This window comes from Solea solea, chromosome 7, assembly GCF_958295425.1.
Source record: "Solea solea chromosome 7, fSolSol10.1, whole genome shotgun sequence".
In the NCBI taxonomy this organism is placed as follows: domain Eukaryota; kingdom Metazoa; phylum Chordata; class Actinopteri; order Pleuronectiformes; family Soleidae; genus Solea; species Solea solea.
Genome location: NC_081140.1, coordinates 27,066,781 through 27,081,609, shown reverse-complemented (window position 1 = coordinate 27,081,609; position 14,829 = coordinate 27,066,781). Strand labels below are relative to the sequence as shown.

General features: G+C 39.4%; 3 protein-coding genes across 3 annotated transcripts; all 3 read right to left on the bottom strand.

Annotated features, from left to right (window-relative positions):
• Positions 1-1,605: 1,605 nt before the first annotated feature.
• LOC131462301 (odorant receptor 131-2-like) lies at positions 1,606-2,520 on the bottom strand. The gene has a single exon (XM_058633363.1). It carries the CDS (start codon positions 2,518-2,520, stop codon positions 1,606-1,608), a length of 915 nt encoding a protein of 304 aa, XP_058489346.1.
• A 5,496-nt stretch (positions 2,521-8,016) lies between these two features.
• On the bottom strand, positions 8,017-8,928 carry LOC131462300 (odorant receptor 131-2-like). Its single transcript, XM_058633362.1, has one exon. It carries the CDS (start codon positions 8,926-8,928, stop codon positions 8,017-8,019), a length of 912 nt encoding a protein of 303 aa, XP_058489345.1.
• Positions 8,929-11,712: 2,784 nt separating this feature from the next.
• LOC131462299 (odorant receptor 131-2-like) lies at positions 11,713-12,627 on the bottom strand. Its single transcript, XM_058633360.1, has one exon. The coding sequence runs from the start codon at positions 12,625-12,627 to the stop codon at positions 11,713-11,715; it is 915 nt and encodes a 304-aa protein (XP_058489343.1).
• Positions 12,628-14,829: the final 2,202 nt, after the last annotated feature.

The following is a 14,829-nucleotide window of genomic DNA, read 5'->3' as shown; positions in this document are numbered from 1 at the left end:
CTAACAACGCGTATTAACCACCTTAATGTCAACGCTGGTCGTCTAGGTACAGAAAAATTGTCGCAAGAGTTGGCAGGGTTGGAAAACGACTATGATGCTTTCGTCGATGCCAGCAATGAATATATCGAAGAACTGGGACAGATAGACCCAACGTACAGTATAATGTATAACATGTAATACCGTATGCGCCAAACATGTGTCATTATGTTTTATAATACTTAACCAATAAGAAGTACAAATTATAACACGTAATACTACTTACTTAAAATCTAGCCCTACCAAATGGGACTCAGCTATTGTTATATTGCCATTATTATTCACTTGTCAATGGAGTTATCGCTACACAGCAAAACTGAGTCGTATCAGAAAATGTCTTCAGTGTCTTGGAATACGCATGGACCAATTTTGGTGCATTCAAGAGTGCAAATAGGTTTTTATTGTGGTTAGCTTAGCTGTACAACTACCTAACCAATGTGAGCCGTAACGTTAGAGTGGAAAAGTGACTTCAGACTTGACCTCAAAAGACTGAGGACGGTTTTTAATTATACCAGTAGGTTTCAGTAGCAGGTTGTTACTCTGTGGTCTGATGCTGTACTCTGCGTCTAGAGGAAGTCAGCTTGGGCATAACGTGACCGTGATTTTTGTTTTATTCCAGGACAGTTTTAAAGTGAACAATCACTGTACAGTTGTATGTCAGGTTCATTGTGTTTAAACCTGTTAAATGTAAGAAAATGAGCAGGACAAATATCGCTAGTCTCCGGGGTTCACAGCCTCTATCCTCGTGGGCTATACAGCCAGTTAGTTACACAGACAAACATGTTTCTTGTGGTGCAAAACACTAAAACCAAACTGTTGCAGGAAATATCAAAATTTTAAGAACAAATATCAATAACAATAGTTAAAGATTATTTTAATATCTAGTAAATAAACGATTATTCATTTAATCATTGCTGCCCTATTTAATTTTATTACATGGTGGGAATTACATTGCGTCTCACGGCTTCCTTGCTCGATATCAGACCCTTTAAACGTAAGATTTAAACGCCACAGTGTTCTGTTGAGTAAAGAGGATGGTACCATGTTGACATAATGCCTATTAAAACTTGTTTTGTCATCTCAAAATAATGACTAGTGTCGTGTGGCAATGGTAAAGTTAGGCTTCTCAATTTTAGCCCGTTAACCCCACTGACCTTTCACAGCACCCCATCCCATTTACACATATTACATAAAACAAAAACAGTCGACAACCTTGACAAGATGGGCCAATTTGTCATAAAATTAGCCCATCTTGTCAAGATCATGAATTTCAGTCGGTAGGAGACAAAAGCATACTATAAACACTACAAAACAGAGGACATAGATTAATTCAAGTAGCATAGAGGTTCAATTTCAGGCCATTATAACAGTTATATAATCTGTTTATATTAGGTCTGTCATTTCCTAAAGCAGCAAATCTTAAGAAGTACACAGTATATAACATAATTAGGTAGAGAGTTGTGGTGTTTATTGGCAGTTTTACTACGTGTATTTAACCGTCCATATACAGAATTTCAAATGAAGCAGATTATCTAACAGAATAAGACAAGTAAATAATTAAAGCAACCATTATTTTCTGTCACACAAGCCACAGGTGAGACATTTTTTCAGTGCATGGAGAAACATTTCATCCCTCAGGCCATAAATAAGAGGACTAAGACACCGCGGTGCAAGATTAAACATTATGTAGCAAAAAAAACGGACATGTTGTAAGTCAGTGAAATCAATATGAATTAGACTGGACGTTATTAAAGGATACCAAAACTGGATGAGACAGAGGAGCAGCTGGAAAGCATGAAGAGTCACCGTCTTGAGTCCTTTCCTGGATGATATTTTATCATCTCCTGACGCAGTTCTGGCCACGTTCATTATTTTAATGTAGCACAACATGATAATGAGACACATGATGAGGAAGTAGAACTGAAACACAGCTGACCTGACGTGACCCTGCCATTTATACAAAATGAAAATCTCCACAATGCATGTCCTATATTGATAGTAAAAGTCAAGAGATGCCGAAGCAAAGAAGGTGATAAAAATGACAGCATAGGGCACAGAGCTGAGGCCGTGAATGACAAGGATGATGTGTACAGTGCTGGTTGTGGAGCAAAGCTCCGTGTGACGTAGGGGCATACAAATGGCCACGTAGCGCTCCAGTGTCATCACTGTGAGAGTCACCGGTGTGACGATGAGGTACAAGCCCACAATGATGCAGCTGACGCTGCACACCGAAACCTGCATTGTGACTCGGAAAATGTTAAAGATGAAAATAAAGTCGGACGCTAAGAACAGGAAACTGTCCGACAGTAACGTCACAGCAAAGAGGATGTAGCGAGTAGTTGTGTAGAAACATTCATTTTTAAAGAAGGTCACGATCAGCAACAAGTTGACGCAGAGAAAAATCACCACCAGCACCTGCACGATAATGAACTTACTGTGCACCTGCGCTAAACTCTGACCAAACACTGAGTTGTTTGAATTCATGTTGTTCTTTGAGAGAACTGTCAAAAAGTGTAATAATCAAAGTTACATTACATTACATGTCATTTAGCAGACGCTTTTATCCAAAGCGACTTACAATAAGTGCATTTAAACATTTGGGTACAAATAAGATCTTCTAGATAAGAGCTTCAAGTAAGCCAAACTATGAAGTGCTAGTCATAAGTGCGATATATAATTATTATTATTTTTTTTTTTTTTTTTTGTCGTCTTAGTCAAGTTCAGATCCAGTGTGGAGCAGGTTTCTCCAGTGATGAGATGCTGTAGTTTTGTGCAGCTGAGTCCCCTGCTGAGCTCTGTGCAGCCTTTCTGACACAGATGATGTAAATATAACACCAAGCAATGCAGTGTTGTCATGATCCCTCATTGGCTGTCCACAGGTCAGGTGTGAGGATGAAGGTGAAAATCCCACCAATAATTAACCATTTACTGCTTCACAGTTTTATTGTTTATATTTATTTATTTTGTAATCTACACTGAACGTGACAACAACACAAGTATGAGTGAAGACGGGTTTCCAGACAAAGCCTGTGCAGGGCTAGATATTGAACACTAAAACTTGTTGCTTGTAGCTCAGGACCACATGGTTAAAATGAGACTGTGATACGTTATCAGTTGAACAGACACAGCATGTTTGTGCCAGAGATTTAACTGGTGTAAAAACCACACATACACTAAGAGCCATCATCAACTATTGTTATATTGCCATTATTGTACGCTTGTCAATAAACAGCGAAACTGAGTTACGTTAGAAAATCTCTTTGATGCCAGAGAATATTTTAGTTTATTGTATGTTCAAGAGACTTCAAACAGATTTTATTGTGGTTAGCTTAGCTACACAACACTGTAGCTTGATATGCTTTGTAGCTTAGAACCACATGGTTAAAATCTAGCCCTACAAAATGAGACACCCCTTAAAAACCGTGATACATAATCAGATAAACTGATGGAACAAGTGTGTGCTGGAGATTCAACGTGACTTCATAAAACCACACCCACATGCTAACCAACAGTAGTAGTAACATTAGTCTCTTTGGATTGTCTGGATTTAGAACCACAACAGTATCTGCAATGACAGTCATTGTAATGTTTTGTTCAGTGATAAAACAACATGACAGCATGTTGAATGTCTGGCAAAAACATGTTGCACCTGTTTGTTTGTTTTTGATGACAGAATGTTAAACCTGTATTGGGGATCAGCTCATTCAAGATGGAGTCACATGCATCTTGGATGAAGACCACATGGCCCTTTGCTCAAAGACAAAGAGGGTCATAAAAAACCCACCAGGTTAAACCCACCTCAGTGGTCACTTTGTGACATGTGACCCCATGTGCCTCAAACAATACACAATCCAGGTTTCCCCTCCACCTTGCCCTTCTCTTCTCCATATCCCCAGAGGAAACAGTAATCAGTTCTTCAACTGGAGATCCTTCAGTACAGAGCTTAACAAGCTCCCAGCAGCAAGATAACCCTCTCTGCTGATCTCCAAGCAGGCCTGCTCGTAGCAGCCTGTTATCCTCCCATCAGAGGCAGTGACACCAGAGCCTGCCTAAGGATCAACTAGCTAACTTTCTAAGGAGGAACCTGAGCAACAGAAGCATTATGCAGCCAGAAGCACAGTCAACCATCTACAGTCTCTGGACCAACAGACAGCACCTTAAAAAGATCCCTAGCATAGTATCACATACTTGGCTAGGCATAGACTGTTTAACCTTATGAAATGTTGTATTGAGCTCACTCGCTCACACACAGTGTTGTTGTAATGTCTAGATTTAGGTTAATATGATGTTAGTGATATCCATGATTCTTAGCTTTCAGTTCTAGATGTGCATGCTTCTAACCTCTCATCTAACCTTGCATCCTACAAAAGTGATTAACAAAGAAACACAGCCATCTTTGATTCTACCATCTTGTTCTAGTTTCTTTGTCAACTGCCATCTTGATTTGTAGTCTACCTCTATCTGACTTTACCGTTTCATCTGTACCCACACAGACTCTCTCTCTCTCTCTCACACACACACACACACACATACACACAACACACACTATATATAGTTATATTAGTAGATATTTAAGTATTTCTAAAATATGCAGTCTGGTCTGATTAAGTTCTTCCCTATAGAACTCCAATCCTTTAATTCAAGCTAACTTTTGATGTGGTATTGTGATTTATTGAGTGATTTTGACTCCATTTTTTTAATAAGAAATTAATTATTCCATAATTAATTCAAAATTTGTAACCAATCACGTTAGTTTCCCCAACACAATGGTGCCCCGTGTGAGGCAGGGTACTGTTTACCAATGTATTCATAATTGTGTAATATTTATTGACCACAATTTTGGTCAATATACCATGTAGATTCCCCAGACTTTGGTGTTTCATCATTAATCCTCTACTAAAGTAGACTTCAGTTGCAAAGGAAACACATTGTAGTACAAATGATTAGATTTACTACATTTAACTAAAGAAACATTTTTAGTTGTTACCATATTGAGTCCAAGGATTTTAACTTGTCTTTCAGCTTGCTAGTGTTGCTAACTGTCCAGTGATCTGTAGAAACCTGACACTGAAAATCGGGTTGTTAAATTAAATGCTCTTTCTTAAAGTAACACACAGCGTGCCACAACCCTGTGTCATGGAGCTTTTATTTTGTGTTGTTACTGCTGTGCATTTCAGCCTAAGAATTGAAATAGAGCTACAGTGTGCTACACAGCCCTGTGAAAACTGTGTACCTCTCTGTCACATTCATGCGTTTAATAGTTAAGTTTAGGAGTGTCCAGCTTTGCATTTCAGTTAGTGTAGTTTTTTTTTCTTAAACTCTGCTGCCACATTTTCTTAAGCCTAATATACTGTAGCTACTAGTCAGTGCTTTAACTACTTCAAAGAAAGCTTCTTTCCATGTGGTATCCATATTGTTGTTAGCCCAGGGTAGCAACACTACACAGTGTTCCACAGGTTAAAACAATAACTAATTGAGTTGTTTGTTTCTCTAGACCTAAAAGTGGAGAATCCATGTGTAGAACTGTTTGTTTCTTCTTTTGTACAGAGCCTAAAGACTGGTTATGTTGAATTCATCAACAGGTTACAGTTGAATGAATGAAAGGATGAAATAAACTCTAAGAATGCATCCCAAGTATCATTGTTGGAATGCCTGTTGCTGAATTCCCACAGACAGGCCAGCCTTTCACTTCAGAGCAAAGCAGCTCTATAGAAAGAAGTTGAGCTCCTGAGAGCTCAGAATGCTTACCTCCTCCAAGAGCTAAACAAGGCCAATGAGAAAGCTTTGCGCTATTTAGTAGACCTACACTCTGCAGAATCAGAGCTTTGCAACAAGGAAGAATTGTTAAGGCTTAGATCAGAGCATCTCTCTACACCAGAGTTGTCCAGCAAATGTGACTCTGGTTATTCTGACTCACAGCCTCCCTGTAGCGAGCATTTAACTCCACCACATAGGAGCGGTCAAAGGTTTCCAAATGAGCTGAACTCTTTGGGAACAAAGTCAAATAAATCTGACATTTCTGATACAGGTAGTTTAGCCTCTAGTAGAATTTCTACTCGGGATCCTTTTCATTCACACATGCATGACACTGCTCTTCATGCTCACGTCCATGGAGAGAGGGTTAGGTCAGCAGGACTATCCCTCCCCCTTTTCGTGCTCCTCTCTGCAGAATGTATGCAACCTTCACCCATGCATACGCACTCACGTTGTGCTTCAGACAAGCCAAGGTAAACTTCCCATGCTAGAGATAAAGAAGATATCTCAGGTGGCTTTGGAATGGGTTGTCCCTCCACAGGTGAGGGATAAAACCTTTAAACCTGGTGGGTCAACTCCAAAAGTGTCAGCCAAAAGAAAAGCTTCAAAATCTCTTCCTCACAACAGAACAACGGGGGTGACAAAAAGAAGCCTAGGGACAGAAAGCATAACCGCCATGTCAACCAGCTGCCCCGAGACAGGCACTCCCACAACAGCAGTTGGTCATGTTGGTTTCCCCAACATCTTCGACAAAAACTGTGATTATAACCACACTTCCCATTGTAACTCAATTCCAAGGGGAAAGGAACCCCTTGCCCTGAAGACAGTAGATAAAATCTAGCCCTACGGAACGGGACGTTCCGTAATACGTAAAAGATGTTGCGCCCACTTACCTTATTATAAATCATGGTCTTGATGGTGTCCTATTTGTAGGGCGAGATTTAAAAAAAAAAAACTAGACTAGACCTTGTAGCTCAAAACCAAACTGAGTAACTAATGTTACCGCATGTTATGTTCGTGTGCTAACCAAGACAAAACTTGCAGGCTATTGTACATACCAATAACTTGTTTACTCAAACTCCCAACATTAAAGACACTTTCTGGCATGATGCCTATTGTCCATTATAACTATGTAACAACAGGGTTTTTACTTTTGTTTCTTATGATTGTATGTAGAAACTTTAATTTTAGGGTAGCAACTAACAGAGATGGGGACTCAAGACTTAACCTCAAAAGACTTGGTTCCTGACCTGAACTTGAGGACAGTATTTAATTATACCAGTAGGTTTCAGTAGCAGGCTGGTTACTCTGTGGTCAGACACTGTACTCTGCATCAACAGGAAGCAAGCTCAGACTTAACGTGAGACAGTCTTAGCTCGGCTGTTGTTCTCTGATTCCAGGTATCAAAGTGAACAACAATCACATAGTTCTTTTTCACTGTGTATGTCAGGTTCATTGTATTTCAGCCTGTTAAATGTAAGAAAATAAGGAGGCTAACTGTCGCTAGTCTCCTAGGTTAACTGACACCATCCTCTGGGGCAAATTTTGCTAACTGGGCTGGTCATATTAGCTGCATAATGTTGCTGTGGATTATTATCTCATTCTTTATTACTGTCACATAAAACTAAGAAAAGTACCAGTTTTTTTGCACAATGGTTGCACAATTTTAATACAGATGTTTTCCTCAAACTTTAAAAACTGAAAGATGTCAGTTCAGACTTGTTTTGTCATCTCCAAGTAACAAGTTTCATGTGGCAAAGTAAATGTACTTTTTGTATAAGTTAGGCTCCTCATTTTTAGCCCCAAAGCCCACTGACCTTTCACAGCACCCCACCCCCTCACACACGTAACATCAAACAAAAAGAGACAACAAGCTTGAAAAGAAATTTGCTTTTCTCAATGTAAATATTTGTACTATAAATTGGCCCTTGAATTTCAGTCAGTAGTACACAAAAGCATTAGGTTAAAGGTTAAATTTCAGCCCATTATAAAAGTTATATAATCTGTTTATATCAGGTTTGTCAGGCATTTCCTAAAGCAGCAGACAAAATCTCAAAAAGTACACAGTATATTACATAGTTAAGTAGATGGTTGTGGTGTTTAGTGGCAGTTTTACGTCCTCCTACTGGATATAATCGTCCATTAATGGTAGTTTCACATGCATTATCTAACAAAATATAACAGCAAATAAATGACTATAGGAAATGTGAAAAAATTTAAATGTTTTTATTGTCTGTCACACAAGCCACAGGAGAGGCATTTTTTCATTGCAGTGAAAAACATTTCATCCCTGAGGCCATAAATGAGAGGACTAAGACACCGCGGTGCAAGATTAAACACTATGTAGCTGAAGAACCGGACATGTTGTAAGTCAGTGAAATCAATATGAATTAGACTGGACGTTATTAAAGGATACCAAAACTGGATTAGACAGAGGAGCAGCTGGAAAGCATGAAGAGTCACTGTCTTGAGTCCTTTGCTCGATATTTTATCATCTTCTGACGCAGTTCTGGCCACTTTCATTATTTTAACGTAGCACAACATGATAATGAGACACATGATGAGGAAGTAGAACTGAAACACAGCTGACCTGACGTGATCCTGCCATTTATACACAATTAAAATCTCCACAGAGCATAACGTGTATTGATAGTAAAAGTCAAAAGATGCTGAAGCAAAGAAGGTGAAAAGAAAGACAGCATAGGGCACAGAGCTGAGGCCGTGAATGACGAGGATGACGTGTAGAGTGTTGCGTGTGGAACACAGCTCTGCGTGATGTAGGGGCATACAAATGGCCACGTAGCGCTCCAGGGTCATCGCTGTGAGAGTCACTGGTGTGACGATGAGGTACAAGAGTACACTGATGCAGATGATGCTGCACAACGAAACCCACATGGTGATTTGAAAAACGGCAAAGATGAAAAGAAGGTCGGACACTAAGAACAAGAAACTATCCGACAGTAACGTCACAGCAAAGAGGATGTAGCGAGCAGTTGTGTGGAAACACTCATTTTTAAAAAAGGTCACGATCAGCAACAAGTTGATGCAGAGAAAAATCACCACCAGCACCTGCACGATAATGACCTTACTGTGCCGCTGTGCTAAAGTCGGACCAAACACTGTGTTGTTTGAATTCATCTCAGCGTCTCCTCTGTGAAGCCATTGTGACAAAGATGATGACTTCACAGACCAGAACCATCTAAATATAACACCAAACAATGGAGGTGCTGTCATTATCCCTCATTGGATGTTCACAGGTCAGGTGCTGTTATCATCAAATTCTGTTTACAGCCTGTCGTAATCTTACATCATCGCAACACACTCTACTGAACACAACAAGTTTGAGTGAGGACAGGCTTTAGGACACGGCCTGTGGACCACATAAAGCATAAAAACTAAGGATGCACCGATTGATTGGGCCGGTGACTGGAATTTGCTGATTTTTACACGATCAGCCATGACCGGTGACCGGCAGGCCAGACAGAAATATGCCAATTTTTTGCCGGTCAAATGCACTTGCGCGCTGCATGATCAACAGTGCACAGCAACAGCAGCAAACGTTGTAACGTGAGCTGGTGCAGGTGGAAAAGCAGTTAGCAGAGGCTCCGGATAGCTCAGATAGTCGTCAGATCGACAAGGATCGTTTCCCTGCACTTGCTTCACTTGCCTGGGCTTACCTCTCTGCACCGTGTACACGTGTTGATAGTGATCAAGTGCTTGTTTAGCTTGGCTGGAAACGTGGCAGACAGTGGTGGTCCTTCCTACAGGCGACATAGGCGCTTGCCTAGGGCGCCATCTAGTGAGGGGCGCCAAAATTATAATGTCTATTTATTTTTTCAACAGTTTTTGCCATCCCTCTGTATCTACAACAATAATTTGACATAAAAATAAATTAAACTTAAGTAAAATAAATAACAATTCTAACCTCAGATCCACCATGGCTCTAGAAAGCCTCAGTGGTCTGGCCACAATAAGTGTAAACCATGAGGTTGGTGGTCAGATTTCCTACGAGGAGGTTATAGATGACTTTGTGGCAAGGAAGGCCAGAAAGGTGGCACTGTAAATGAAGTGTGATATTGTGTGTGTAGTAGAATATATTATCCTATTCACTTGGGGTGAATTTGAACCTTATTTGTTTATTTTGTATATTATATTTTGATTAATATGTTATATGAATCTTATTTTACAGTATTTAATTTTGCACACAATGTTTTATTGCTAGTTTAATTTTTTTGGTTTGATTCTTTAGTGTGCACTTTTTGTTCTCAGATGTTGCACTACTGTTAAAGTTAAAAGTTAATTTTTTGTATATTTATTATTGAACAGGTTTATTCTTTTGCACATATTGTTATATTGTTTGTATTATAATGTTTAAATTAATGTGAAATTCTTTGGACATGAGTTATTTTCTCGTGGGGAAGGGGCGCCATCAATCAAGCTCACCTAGGGCACCAAATGGTCTAGGACCGCCCCTGTCGGCAGATGAGAAAAGAAACACACTTACTGGTGACAAGGCAGAAATGCTTCAGTTTTCAAAGAAAAACTTGCCATTGATGTACAAGTGATTGCCTTTGTATTTTGAGAAATATCGTTGTACTGCCAGGCTGTATATATTTTATTTTTATTTGTTATATATTCATTGTTTTATTGCCATTCCCTGGTTCTTACATCCGTTTTTATACAGAAGTTTACTTTTCCAAAAATGCTTTTGAAGTTGAAAATAATGGTTATTCCATAACACTGCACTTAAAAGATGTGTGCACCTTAAGTTAGTCTTGAAGAATTTGTCTGTTAATCTGTTTCATTTCGTTTAACAGACATTATATGACTGAAAAGTTGGTGGTATTTGTATGTTAGAATTTTATATTAGAGAATAAATCTCTCTGTGTGCTGTAAAGTGGTTTGGAAAAATAAAATCGGAATCGGCTAAAATCGTTATGGACAGGTCAAACTCCATGAATAACCGGAAATCGGAATTGGCCCAAAAAAATGGCAATCGGTGCATCCCTAATAAACAAAATTTTGTGACTTATTTTGAAAATCTATTGTGCAAGAATTAGGGACATCTAGTGGTGAGACAGCAGACTGTAGCAGACGGGTTGATAGTATTGCATTTATAATTGGGTGCGTGTCACATATTTGCAGTCTCTTTTACAAACCATAAACTGCTCCACTATTATACCCAGCATTCAAGACTTTTTCTGACATGTCTTCAATTTGCTGCAGGGGAGCGCCTAACAGTGTCTACAGTTCTCAATAGCTTGACAACAGCAGTTTTATTTTTTGTTTGTTGACAGCATTCTTAAATCTGTGGAAAAATAACCCGCAACGCTTGGTAACTCAATTCCAAAGTGGGAAATAACCCCTCGCCCTTTAGTCAGTCGTTAAAATCTAGCCCTGCAAAATGGGACACCCCTTGATCAAAATGGCAAGAGGTTTGCTTTCCTGAACAGGAGTAATTTTTACGTCAAATTTGCACTTGGTTTTAAGTCAGTAGTTGTGGTGTTAAGTGGTAGTTTTACAATGTCCTTCTAGATTTTATCATCCATGTGTGTAAAATCAAACAAAAAGAGACAACAAGCTTGACAAGAAATTTGCTTTTCTCAGTGTAAATATTTGAATCTCAGTCAGTAGTAGACAAAAGCATACAACACGAGACATATTAATTCAAAATGGCTTAGCTGTTACATTTCAGCCCATTATAAAAGTTATATAATCTGTTTATATCAGGTCTGTTAGTCATCTCCTAAAGCAGCAAAAAAAATCTCAAGAAGTACACAGTATATTACATGGTAAAGTAGATAGTTGTGGTGTTTAATGGCAGTTTTACCACGTCCTTTTGGATTTAACCGTCCATTTACAGAATTTCAAATGAAGCAGATTATCTAACAGAATAAGACAAGTAAATAATTAAAGCAACCATCATTTTGTTTCATACAAGCCACATGAGAGGCATTTTTTCAGTGCATGGAGAAACATTTCATCCCTGAGGCCATAAATGAGAGGACTAAGACACCGCGGTGCAAGAGTAAACATTATGTAGCAAAAAAAACGGACATGTTGTAAGTCAGTGAAATCAATATGAATTAGACTGGACGTTATTAAAGGATACCAAAACTGGATGAGACAGAGGAGCAGCTGGAAAGCATGAAGAGTCACCGTCCTGAGTCCTTTCCTGGAGGATATTTTATCATCTCCTGATGCAGTTCTGGCCACGTTCATTATTTTAATGTAGCACAACATGATAATGAGACACATGATGAGGAAGTACAACTGAAACACAGCTGACTTGACGTGATCCTGCCATTTATACAAAAAGAAAATCTCCACAGAGCATGTCCTATATTGATAGTAAAAGTCAAGAGATGCCGAAGCAAAGAAGGTGATAAAAATGACGGCATAGGGCACAGAGCTGAGTCCGTGAATGACAAGGATGACGTGTACACTGCTGTGTGTGGAGCACAGCTCAGCGTGACGTAGGGGCATACAAATGGCCACGTAGCGCTCCAGCGTCATCGCTGTGAGAGTCACCGGTGTGACGATGAGGTACAAGCCCACAATGATGCAGCTGACGCTGCACAACGAAACCTGCATGGTGACTCGGAAAATGTTAAAGATGAAAATAAAGTTGGACGCTAAGAACAGGAAACTGTCCGACAGTAACGTCACAGCAAAGAGGATGTAGCGAGTAGTTGTGTAGAAACATTCATTTTTAAAGAAGGTCACGATCAGCAACAAGTTGACGCAGAGAAAAATCACCACCAGAACCTGCACGATAATGAACTTACTGTGCACCTGCGCTAAAGTCTGACCAAACACTGAGTTGTTTGAATTCATGTTGTTCTTTGAGAGAACTGTCAAAAAGTGTAATAATCAAAGTTCAGATCCAGTGTGGAGCAGGTTTCTCTAGTGATGAGATGCTGTAGTTTGGTGCAGCTGAGTCTCCTGCTGAGCTCTGTGCAGCCTTTCTGACACAGATGTAAATATAACACCGAGCAATGCAGTGTTGTCATGATCCCCCATTGGCTGTCCACAGGTCAGGTGTGAAGATGAAGTTGAAAATCCCACCAATAATTAACCATTTACTGCTGCTTTACAGTTTTATTGTTTATATTTATTTATTTTGTGACGTTGCAATCTTACATCGTCACAAATCTACACTGAACAACACAAGTATAAGTGAAGACAGGTTTCCAGACAGAGCCTGTGCAGGGCTATATTTTAAACACTAAACCTTGTAGCTCAGAACCGCATGGTTAAAATCTAGCACTGTGAAATGAGACTGTGATAAGTTATCAGTTAAACAGACACAGCATGTTTGTACCAGAGATTTAACTGTTGTAAAAACCACACATACACTAAGAGCCATCATCAACTATTGTTATATTGCCATTATTGTACGCTTCTCAATAAACAGCAAAACTGAGTTATGTTAGAAAATGTCTTTGATGCCTGAGAATATTAGTGGACCAGTTAAGGGTATGCTCAAGAGACTTCAAACTGATTTTATTGTGGTTAGCTTAGCTACACAACACTGTAGCTTGATACGGTTTTTAGCATGGTTAAAATCTAGCTCTACGAAATGAGACAACCCTTAAAAACCGTGATACATAATCAGGTAAACAGATGGAACAAGTTGGTGCCAGAGTTTCAACGTGCCATCATTAAACCACACCCACATGCTAACCAATGGTAGTACTAACATTAGTCTCTTCGGATTGTCTGGATTAAGAAACCACAACAGTATCTGCAATGATAGTCATTGTACTGTTTTGTTCAGTGATGAAACAACATGACAGCATGTTGAATGTCTGGTAAAAACATTTTGCACCTGTTTGTTTGTTTTTGATGACAGAATGTTAAACCTGTATTGGGGATCAGCTCATTCAAGATGGAGTCACATGCATCTTGGATTAAGACCACATGGCCCTTTGCTCAAAGACAAAGAGGGTCATAAAACTCAGTGTATATAGATCCCTTATCTTTCACATACCAGTGTGAAATCCACCTCAGTGGTCACTTTGTGAAATGTGACCCCATGTGCCTCAAACAATACAAAATCCAGGTTTCCCCTCCTCCTTGCCCTTCTCTTCTCCATATCCCCAGAGGAAACAGTAATCAATTCTTCAACTGGAGATCCTTCAGTACAGAGCTTAACAAGCTTCCAGCAGCAATATAACCCTCTCTGCTGATCTCCAAGCAGGCCTTTTCGTAGCAGTCTGTTATCCTCCCATCAGAGGCAGTGACACCAGAGCCTGCCTAAGGATCAACTAAGGATCCAGAGCAAAGTTAGCTCCAACTAGCTAACTTTCTAAGGAGGAACCTGAGCAACAGACACCAGAAATACAGTCAACCATCTACAGTATCTGGACCAAGAGACAGCAACTCAAAAGACGCTGTTGTGTCTTTCAAGGACTTGGTAACGTAACTGGGCCTAGCGTATTGAGCTCACTCGCTCACACACAGTGTTGTTGTAGTGTAGATTAAGGTTAATATGATGTTACTGATATCCATGCTTCTTAGCTTTCAGCTCTAGATGTGCATGCTTCTAACCTCTCATCTAACCTTGCATCCTACAAAAGTGATTAACAAAGAAACACAGCCATCTTGATTTGTAGTCTACCTCTATCTGACTTTACCGTTTGATCTGTACACACACACAGACTCTCTCTCTCACTCTCTCTCTCACACAACACACACTATATATAGATACATTTAGTAGATATTTAAGTATTTCTAAAATATACAGTCTGGTCTGATTAAGTTCTTCCCTGTAGAACTCCAATCCTTCAATTCAAGCTAACTTTTGATGTGGTATTGTGATTTATTGAGTGAGTTTGACTCAATGTTTTTTTTTTTATAACAAATTAATTATTCCATGATTAATTCAAAATTCGAAACTAGTCACGTTGGTTCCCCCAACACAATGGTGCCCCGTGTGAGGCAGGGTACTGTTTACCAATGTATTCATAATTGTGTAATACTTATTGACCACAATTTTGGTCAATATACCAGGTAGATTCCCCAGACTTTGGTGTT